This window comes from Arachis duranensis, chromosome 8, assembly GCF_000817695.3.
Source record: "Arachis duranensis cultivar V14167 chromosome 8, aradu.V14167.gnm2.J7QH, whole genome shotgun sequence".
Classification (NCBI taxonomy): Eukaryota; Viridiplantae; Streptophyta; class Magnoliopsida; order Fabales; family Fabaceae; genus Arachis; species Arachis duranensis.
In genome coordinates, this window is record NC_029779.3 from 25,634,991 (window position 1) to 25,645,183 (window position 10,193).

Here is a 10,193-nt window from a genome sequence, read left to right on the forward strand (position 1 = left end):
ATATATAAAAACTAAAAAAAAAATTATATGAAATATTTAAATATAAAATTATTTTTATTCTTTTATAAAATCTTTAAAATAAGATAACTCAAAAAAGATATTATTTTAAATATTCACTCAAACAAGTCCTTAGTATAGTTTGGATAAAGTGAAATTATTTAATTTCTATTAATAATATCATTGCTAAGCTGGGAGAATAGAATGGAACAGTTTATAATGATAGAGAATTAAATTCTGCATTGCTTATATACTGCAAATTTTAAAATTCCCTCACTCATTCACTTCACTGTTACTTCCCTCTTTCTTCAGATTCCTTGTACACAAAGAAGAAATTCAACCAACCGAACCCTAATTCCCTCACTTCTCAATTGCAACTTTGCATTCTAGCTCCTTTTCCAACATTCCTCCGTCGTCGTCGTCGTCTTCTCAGAATGAAAGAAGCTAAATCTGCTAAAGTCAACCACCAACAGCAGCTCCAGAACACTCATCTCTCTCCTTCCAAATTCGCCAAATTGCTTGACCCCGAAGCTTCCTGGGACAAGGTTTCATTTTTCTTCTCCTCTCCATCCATGCGAGCTCTTTTCAGCGTGTTAATAGTCCAAGTCATTATCTTTACGCTCACTGAGTTATTGCCCTTTGCTCCATTGATTCGATAAAAAGAAAAAAAAAAAAAGAGGTTAAATTGTTGGTAGTGTGCTTAATAGTGTTGGATTAAGTGCTGCCAGCTGTATGATGCTGCAATTAAGAAGTAATCATAGTGAATATATTTATATATCCTTTCACTGTACATATTTTGTGAAAGAGGAATACCTGAGTTTTTCCTATTATGCTAACCTCGCTTATCTGTAATATTCTGTGTTCTGTCCCAATCCAAATAGGATCAAATGGGAGATGTGCTGCATTGGATTCGACAAGTGCTCGGTCTTGTATGTGGATTACTTTGGGGTGTCTTCCCATTGGTTGGGGGAATTTGGTTTATCCTGTGAGTATTTGTTTTATGATCCATTCCTTAGTTTCATATTCAAGTAGTGTTTTTTGTTCTCTTTTCGTTTTTGGGAAGATATCTAGTGAACCTATTGACAGAACCGATTCATGATGTTAAGCTACATAGATCAAGGGAACTTGTGTTGCATAAATTGATCCCTTTTGCACCATCATGTATTATTTTGATTGTTGAGACTTTACTAGCTATAAATTTTCCCCATGGCTTTCGCTGTGTTTCTTTTCCTGGTAATTTCTTTATTGTAACTTCTAAGGTTTGATTTAAAGGTCACATTGCACTAGGGCATCTTAACTATGATGTGAACAATCCAATACTCGGATTAACATTTTTTAGAAGTTTCATATGATGATATCGACGGTTTCTTACACCCTCGTTTATCCTTTTACCTTGCAGTTTTTTAGCGATGTCCTCTGGGATTATATATGGTTACTATTCATTAGTATTGAAGGTCGATGAAGAAGAGTTTGGTGGCCACGGAGCCCTCCTTTTGGAAGGGCTTTTTGCATCTACAACACTTTTCCTGGTAGTATACTATCTTGGTCTTTACTCTGTGTATTGCAGAAAGTGAGGTTTTTTCCTTTTTGTTCCCAAAAGACAAGATTAAGGCCTTTAACTAACCTTTCATCTGATCTCTCTTTTCCCCATCTATGCAGCTTTCATGGACTCTAGTTTACAGTGTGGCACACTTTTGAGTTCTGTTTTGCTGGACACAGTAAGTTCCGATAATATGTCCAACCATCAGTGACATGTTAGAAGATTTTACTTGATTCTTTGTTGGACCATAGTTAGCTTGAAACCAATGATAAAAATTGTTGGACCATAGTTGTGTTATACTTTCTGTGTAAAAGAATGTTCTGGTTTTGCGGAGCATTAGCAATTTGCTTCTGCTCTCCATGTTAAATAGACGCTTCAATTCACCTCGAAGTGTTGTAACAAATTACGAATTGCAGAATTTAACATCAAAATTATGTTTATTCATCCATGAAAGAAACATGATTCAAGGGCAAATTCGGAAGGATACTATGAAGTTATCCTCTTTTTGACGTGTAATGCTTAGAGAAATATGTTTGTGACCAATATTAGCATTTCTCTTTACAAACTTCAATTCAAACACACACTTAGTAGTTAAGTTTGCTAATAATCAAAATAGGATTCAATTTATTTATTTTGGGGTATAGAATCTCGTTCAAATTTTAAGTCGCAGCTTTACTTCCTCACAGCAATTTGTACCAGCGATATGATTCAAGAAATCAAGACCCAAGCTATATTAGATAGACCCGGAAAGATGTTAACACTAACACAACCAAATCTAATGAAATTAAGTTCCCAATAATTAACATGGCAATTCCTTCCTTAACTATACACATTCATATATAACGGGAAGAAAATTTATAGTTCCCGTCGGCGTCGTGATCTGCGAACCAGGTAGATGCGACCATGAACCCATTGTCTACCAAATCTTGAACTTGATTTCTGCAAAATGATACCACCATCTGTCATGCAAAGAGCATAATACGGATACCTGCTTCTCTTGCTTTGCAATCTTTAAAAGACCAGTCTAGAATTATGAACACCCTTTGCAAGGAGTAATGGAAAAACAAGGCAAAATAATTATTACTAGTTTATTACCTCAACTTTGGTGAGAAATTCTAACAAGCATTCACACACATGGCACTTTGATCTATGGGGTAAGTCATTAGCCTTGTCCATTGTCACAAAGGCAAATACCTGAAAGAAAATTAATCCAACTCAGGTAGCACAATTAAATTAAAAGCATTAAATATGTGTAGTATACAACACATACAGGATGACTGACCTCTTCTCCGCAATTTGGACAAGTACCCTTTAGTGCCACCAAGCCATTCCTCCACAGGCTTTGAAGCGCCTTAACTGTGAAAGCATCCGTTAAAACACATATAAAAGCTGTGAGATTTTGAGTTGGTCTTTACTCAGCCATCAAGGAATTCGTTGAATTAAACCATATGAGAGGGCTTGTTACTTGAGCTATTGATTGGAGCACAAGTTCGAAAACTAGGACCTTTTTCAGGCAGCAACAGCAAAAGTAATATACCTGAAGCTGAAGCAATAGGATATCCAATGGCAAAACCCAGTGCCATTAAGATAAAGCCATTCAAGGTGAAGAGAAACTCTAGTCCTGATGCCTTGCTACCATAGGATGATCCTGGATTGAATGCAGTTTGATAAGCCATGCTGACCGTGTACCATATTGGCCCGATACATGCTGAGCAGCCAAATGCAAGGATCAGAGCCCATGTTGAGGCCAATGCAAAAACCATAGACAGATCTTCCTGCCCTACATACATGATACATCCACATCACTCTATATTCAAATGAAGGAAACCCTAAAAGAGAGATAACAAACATGTATAACACCACAGACATTTGAATAGAAATACTGAATCATATCAGACATAAACATCAACATTTTCAGCTACATCAAGAGCATAAGATAATTTGGGAAGTGCTTTGAAATAATCTGAACTCTGTGGAGAAAAGAATGAAATGACCTCAGCATCAGAATAAGTTGATTGCCTCCTGATACTGCATCGAGGATACTTGACAACTGACTTGGAACCATACCACCTAAGCTTCAACTGCATTGTTTCCATAAACTCAATTACTCAACCAAATTCAGTGTCCATATGGTGTCTATTAATCTAAAAGTGAAGCAGAATAGTATAATACAATATACCTCTACTCTATCAAACATGTCATCAATAATCAAAGGCTCACCACTGTAATATGCATCTCGTGCCTGTAACAACAAACAGAAAAAAAGGTACAATTCCAGAATCAACTCTTAATACTTAAAAAAGGGCTCAAATTTTGAATACAAGTAGTGATTTTGAGTCTGTACTTGGGAGTAAAGAGCTTCGAGGGTTTCTTTGCTGGCGGTGTCAATAGGGCCAACGTATATGCAGTAAGGTCCACGGGGATGCTCGTCGCAGGTGATGGCGGAGACGGAACCGCCGCGGCTTTTGGAGGAGGAGATTCCAGCAAGGGAGAGCAGAGAACGGCGGCTGTTGCACCTTGTGGTTCTGGAAAGTTCCACGGCGGTGGATCGGACGGCGTTGGCGGCGAAGGAGGTGCTGGTGCCCGCCATGACGCCGCTGCAGTTATGAATTTTGTTACGCTTTCGAAAATGGATAGGAAGAGTGACGGACAACTAACTGACACGGCGGGTAGTTGGGAATGTACGATACTGCCCCTGATTTCGTTTTCGTCCTCATTTACGTGATTGTTTGGTTTGGCGCCTAATTATGTGTTTTGTGGCGGCACGGAATACGGAACCTCCCTCATTGGTGCTCGCGTTTTCGATAGAAACATCGATTGAAATGAAAAGAAGAAAGATGAAAAGGAAAAAAATGCGTTTGCCGGGAGTCGAACCCGGGTCTATTGCTTGGAAGGCAATTATCCTAACCGTTGGACTACAAACGCTTTATTGATAATTTTTAAGATGTTACTTATAAGTTGAAAATTGATATGCAATTGTCAACATATGAAAAAATTGCAAATGAGTTTTTACTTGATAAACAAAGATTTAGCATATATGAAAGACTAAAACTCATCCCTAATGCTCGAGGAGTTGTTTCTACGGTAGAATGATACTGTAATTAGGATTCAGGAGGCTAAGTTTACCAATTTTTTTATATTAATATGGCTAATTTAACCTAACACTTATAATTATCAAAACCAAACAAGTAACTAATCCTGATTAAAATATTTAGTTACTAATTCAATTAAATAACTTGATAATAATTAAATAAACAAATATATGAAATTATAAAAAAATAAAATTTATCATAAATAAATTATAGATTTAATTAACATATGTTTTTAAGATACATAATAAATTTATTATTAATGAAAAATTTTAAATTATTTCATTTAATAAATATAGAGCATAATAGATAAACAATCCTAAAAAGTGTATATATTTATTATTGTATTTATCACCACCAATATTCAAAAGTTTGCTCTTATAAAGAAAGTACTTTCGTGCTCGTGCATCAATGCATGCACACACTCGGAATAAAAAATAATAATAATAAAAAGAGTATAAGAAAATTTATCCTAAGACACATTTATACATTTTATATTTACTAAAATTTGAGTTAAATTTTAAAATAGTTTTTAAACTTTAATTGAGTCTTAAACTTGTCTTTAAACTTAAAATTATTCTAAATTTATCCTTAAATTTAATAACTACTATTCTTAACATATTTTCAGACAACAAATTAATGATATAATTGATCGGATACTCTAAACTTGTAAACATTATTTTTTTTTGGCTCCCAAATATAATTAAAGTGATATCGTTTTGAGTATTGAGAGGGTTTAATGTGACCTACGTTCCCATTTCTTACAAAATCTTTTTTTCTCCTAATCCTTATAGCTACCTTGCAGCTACGGCACCGCCACTATAGCAACAGAAGCAATTTCTCAATATAGAATTCCTTACTCGAATAGACATTACAATTCTCTCATAGTTGGAGTTCCATGTTCTGTCTTTTTCTCTCCTTTTTCAAGTCTCCATTGGCTGTCGGTGTGGTGTTGTTGGCCTTCTACCACTTTCATCTGCAAAAAAATCTTGAAGAAGAACAAGAACAGAGAGGCACATGAGGAAAGGTGAGACAGAAAAGACGCTCTCTTTGAAGAAGACGAATTGCCAAAAAGAGATTAGAGAATAAATACCATGCATATACTTTCTATGTATTTGATGGACGTGTATACCAAAAACAAATGCTGCCTAAAGAACGACCGTTGTTAAGTTTAAGAATAAATTTGGGATAATTTTTTTTTTTTGAACAAAAGAGCTCAACACAATAAGTGGAGTAAGAGCAACAACAAGCAAATAGAAAAGTTAAAAAAGAGAAAAAAAAATGCAAAGAAACTCATAAACTATTTTTGTGCTTCTCCTTCTTATGATGTACTCTTGATTTTATACTCCTAATTTTGTACTCGGGAAAACATCTTCAACCACTCCAATTTTACTAAAACTCTGTCAATCCAATTGTAAGATGCTAAGCGAAAGTCCACCAGTTGCATATCTTTTTTTTTATCAATTCTTACTAAAATTCTGTTAATCTGACAACATCATTTCTCTCCTCCACCTGCACAATCTCGTTGAAGTCTCCCATAAAGGCTTATATAACTCTGCAATATAACTCAATTTCTCCCACATAACAAATTTCTCTTCTCTTGTATGAACTCCATATGCCACAGAAAGTATAATTGAAATTATTTTTTTTATTAAGACCCCTTCAACACACAACCAAACTCCCCTTTATGACAACGACTCATTTTAAACATTATTCATCCCAAATTAATAGTAAACCACTTAAGGGACCCTCCGACTCAACATATTCTCATTCCGTAGCATCACTCTCCCGAATTCTTATTACATTAAATTTCGTCACTACCCACCACTTAATCTCAAACAATCCCAACGTATTCAACTTAAATTTTTCTTAAAGTTTTTGACCATGCTCAATATTCCATCACCCATTACCCCCCTCCTATTCCAAGAACAAATTATTTTAATAAATTATTACACACTTTTTTTTGCAGCGTTTTTGTTTCTCTTTCTGTTTTGTCAATCTTCTTTTTTGAGCAATTTTTCATTTTGTACTTGGATAATAGCCATAATATCATCTTCTACATTGTATAAAATTGCACTTGATTCCAACCTTAGGTCCCAAGTTTTTCTATTTTCAAGCATCTGCTCCTCCAAAATATTATTTATGTTTCCCTCACTTCCTTCATTCTTGTCCGAACCACCATAATCAACCACCCTCTTTCCAACTACTTCTTCATCATGTTCCGATAGCTCTCCCTGTCACTTTATCAATGTTGTTCCCTTTGTGCCGAAATTCATGCCACTATTATTCACAATGCCATCCCTATCACGCGTTTCTTCATCAAGATCTTCTGCACCATCATCATCAACATACACACCCAACCCATCATTCCCTCCATTCAATGTCACCGCCGGGAGAGTAGCGGCTTAGTTCTCCGCCACCAACTCTTCCTCAATCTCATGATCCAACATAGGTGGCATCAGGGTTGCGCATTTTCCTTGCCACGTTGAACCTCCTTTGCCATGGCAAGTCTTTAGCATTCCTCCTTCAACACCGATTCGATCTTCCTCGATCTTCTCTGCGCCAATTTCTGGCGCAAGTTTTGCAGATGCAGCTTCCTACACATTTGTCGTAGACCCTTCTCTAGCGTGCCCATCCCTATCGTGAAAACAGTGCTCTATTTTCATCAAACCTGACTCAGATTCTAGACCCAACCCAACATCATCAAACCGATTGAGTGAGAAAACCGGGTCCAAAAATTCTTCTCTATCTTTTTTGGACATCTTTGATTGTTGGGCCTAACACCAAGCCCACAACGAACCTTCTTTTTCTTATTTCTTTTGCCCCTCATTTCTAATCCATTAAAGTTACCTTCATAAATCCATGTTACTGTATCTTCAGAATTAGCTTCATAATTAATATGATCACATCCCACATAATTCACTCTCCCTTCAATTTCTTCATAAATTGGTTGATATGTTACCCTTTTTACCTGATTTTATTTTGAATGATCATTAATCCACTCATTCAAAATAATTTTAGGAATTACCAACCTGCCCTTATCTTTTTCGTCTTTCCTCAGCTCCCCCATCACCACATCGGCAGCCTGGTCGTTGAAAACTGCCGATTTAGTAGCCCGTGCACTTCTTAAGCTCGTACCCATACACTCTCCTTCCGCAACTGTTCTTCGTTGTTCACAACTATAGTCACTTATTTGAGTTATTTCATTAGCTTCTTCATAACAATTCAATCTAAAAGCCTCCCGTCCCACTGCTTTCACTAGCACATAAAATCTACTGATACATATTGTGATATGGATCCATTCATTAATCATATCCATAATACAAGTATCAATTTGCACTCGTCTAACACTAAAAGACATGCATGATTCTGTCACTTTGTCACAACCGACTACTTCCCCCCATTGGCCTCCTAACATACTAAAGGTATCTGTTAACCACGCACGTAACGGAACCCTGTAACATTCTAACCACACTCTTCGAGTTTCACATCGCTCCGTCTCATCCCATCTCCATATACTATAGAAGAATTGCAAGAGACTATGAATTTTAAACATATATGCTTCTTTCGCATTCAATACAGAATCAAAAGTCAAAAGAACTTTATATGCTCACAATTTCCGTACTTGAACAACTTGAGGCAGGTATTTTCCAATAATCTTTTTCAAGAAACTTAAATCAATTGCCTTCGTCGTACTGCCCACCAGACTTCTCTGTAACCATTCCAGATTCTCTTTCACCATCGATACTTTCACTTTCTTTGTCCACCCATTTTCATGCGAGTCTGGCTCTTTTTGGTGCCTTGTTAGTTTCTCTACTTGCCTTTGGTTATCTCCTTCCTGAGGTTGAGGATTTGCCTTGTTCCGACTATCACCTTCTTCTTTAGCTGTCTTTCAGACCTTTGTCTGAGTTGTTCGTCTATACTTTGCTTCTCCCATGTACACAATCTTCCCTCTCAACCTCATACGATTCATTTCTGTTATAGCCTTCAGAGCTCCACCATTCGTTGTGTATCGGATGAACGCAAAAACATACATATTACCACCTTTTTGTTTTCGTGATACATAAATGTCGTTAATGCGTCCAGTCCAATTAAATAGATGGAATAATTCATTCTTCGAAATGTTTTCGGGGAGATTATCAATAAAGACGGAGAAAGACTCATTTTTCAACCGTTGATACTCTTCTCGATTCCAAATCCTGTAATCTTTTACATGTTTTCGTAGTTCTAACCCACTCTGTGTTTTCCATCCTCTGTCTCACTCCTTCTCTCATCTCTCCTCACTTCTCAATCCCAATTTTTTAATGTTCACAATTTGGGACAATTTTAAATTTAGGGACAAGTTTGAAACTCGAGTACAAGTTCAGAAACTACTTTGAGATAAGATAAATAAAAAGTGGATACACATTCCAACCTGTGATAATTTTTTCGAACGACTACGAGATCCTTAACAAAATAGATTTGGATATTCTAAAGTTTGAATTTCACTTTAGAGAGTAAAATGTGATCTTCTACCCTTGAATAGTTTCTCTTTTATATTTATTCTTGGTCCCACCTATGAAATAAATGGTGAGAGATCACACTTTACTCTTAAAAGTGAAATTCAAACTTTAGAGAATCCAAATCTTAACAAAACCAAAAGAACAAACAACAAAAAGTAACAACAACAGAGAAGGGGTGCGAAGGAAAAAAGAGAAGGTAGGTGATAGAAAGAGAAGGGTAGTAAAAGGGTTATGACCAGCGGAAAGAGAGAGAAAATGGCTGGTGAGGGTGAGACATTGGGAAGAGAGATATAAATGGTTTGGGAGTAAGAGAAAGAAAAAGAAAGAGAAGAGGAGTAGGAGAGGAGTAGTAAAGGAAGGAAGGGGAGGGGAGGGGGAGAGAGGGCCACCGCAGCCCAGGTTGAGGCGGCGGCGACGGCCCTCAGATGACTTTAACCTGTTTCTTTTGCGCAAGAGAGAAGAGTGTTGGAAACTCTCCCAGTGCTTGTGAATGGCAGAATTATCCATTTATATCCTTATTTTTACAATGTGAGACTAATTAAACCCTACGTTAATGATCTTTTTAAAACATATTTATGTGATATGTCAATCACTAATATATCTTCGTTTTAATTTTTATAAATAAAAATAATTTAAAAATTATTAATATTTTTCAGTTTTATATAACAAATTTAACTAACGTATTTTAAAAAAATAACAAAAAATAAAAAAAGCTAAACTACCATAACAACTATTCAAAACACAACGAAACTCCTAAAAAAAATTATAAATTTTACTTAATTTTTTATGGATAAATTAAAAATTTAATATGCCACATAAATTTATTCTATTAATATAAAAAAATATTAATAGAAGAATTAATTAATCTTACAAAAATAAAGATTAAAGACTAAAAATAATATTTTTTTATTAAAAACCTTAATGTCTTTTAAAATAATTATTTGTAAGATTTTTTCTCATAAATAAATAATTACCAGTATTAACACGGGTATTTCCTGTTCGTTATATGAAAATGATCTTAACTTAATATTGAAGATGATGTTATCGATATTCAAATCCCAGCGG

At 35.5% G+C, this 10,193-nt stretch overlaps 2 protein-coding genes and 1 non-coding gene across 3 annotated transcripts; 1 reads left to right on the top strand and 2 right to left on the bottom strand.

Annotated features, from left to right (window-relative positions):
• The first annotated feature begins 278 nt into the window (after positions 1–278).
• Positions 279–2,069, top strand: LOC107461662 (uncharacterized). Its single transcript, XM_016080209.3, has 4 exons — positions 279–542; positions 879–982; positions 1,397–1,526; positions 1,657–2,069. Exons 1-4 carry the CDS (start codon positions 432–434, stop codon positions 1,693–1,695), a joined length of 384 nt encoding a protein of 127 aa, XP_015935695.1. The 5' UTR covers positions 279–431; the 3' UTR covers positions 1,696–2,069.
• A 72-nt stretch (positions 2,070–2,141) lies between these two features.
• LOC107461661 (uncharacterized) lies at positions 2,142–4,309 on the bottom strand. The gene is made up of 7 exons (XM_016080208.3): positions 3,882–4,309; positions 3,717–3,779; positions 3,532–3,618; positions 3,075–3,312; positions 2,820–2,893; positions 2,633–2,731; positions 2,142–2,476 (listed from the first exon to the last, which is right to left on the bottom strand). Exons 1-7 carry the CDS (start codon positions 4,125–4,127, stop codon positions 2,393–2,395), a joined length of 891 nt encoding a protein of 296 aa, XP_015935694.1. The 5' UTR covers positions 4,128–4,309; the 3' UTR covers positions 2,142–2,392.
• Positions 4,310–4,390: 81 nt separating this feature from the next.
• On the bottom strand, positions 4,391–4,462 carry TRNAG-UCC (transfer RNA glycine (anticodon UCC)). The gene has a single exon. It is a non-coding gene; the product is annotated as a tRNA-Gly (tRNA).
• Between the last annotated feature and the right edge of the window lie 5,731 nt (positions 4,463–10,193).

Excerpts from the sequence above, each read along its gene's own strand:
- LOC107461662 (XM_016080209.3), top strand. The coding sequence starts at position 432 with ATGAAAGAAGCTAAATCTGCTAAAGTCAACCACCAACAGCAGCTCCAG. Across the intron at positions 983-1,396 it reads GGGGGAATTTGGTTTATCCT|TTTTTTAGCGATGTCCTCTG; the intron begins GTGAGTATTTGT and ends TTTACCTTGCAG. Across the intron at positions 1,527-1,656 it reads CATCTACAACACTTTTCCTG|CTTTCATGGACTCTAGTTTA; the intron begins GTAGTATACTAT and ends CCATCTATGCAG.
- LOC107461661 (XM_016080208.3), bottom strand. The coding sequence starts at position 4,127 with ATGGCGGGCACCAGCACCTCCTTCGCCGCCAACGCCGTCCGATCCACC. Across the intron at positions 3,619-3,716 it reads ACATGTTTGATAGAGTAGAG|TTGAAGCTTAGGTGGTATGG; the intron begins GTATATTGTATT and ends GAAACAATGCAG. Across the intron at positions 2,732-2,819 it reads GTCCAAATTGCGGAGAAGAG|GTATTTGCCTTTGTGACAAT; the intron begins GTCAGTCATCCT and ends ATTTTCTTTCAG.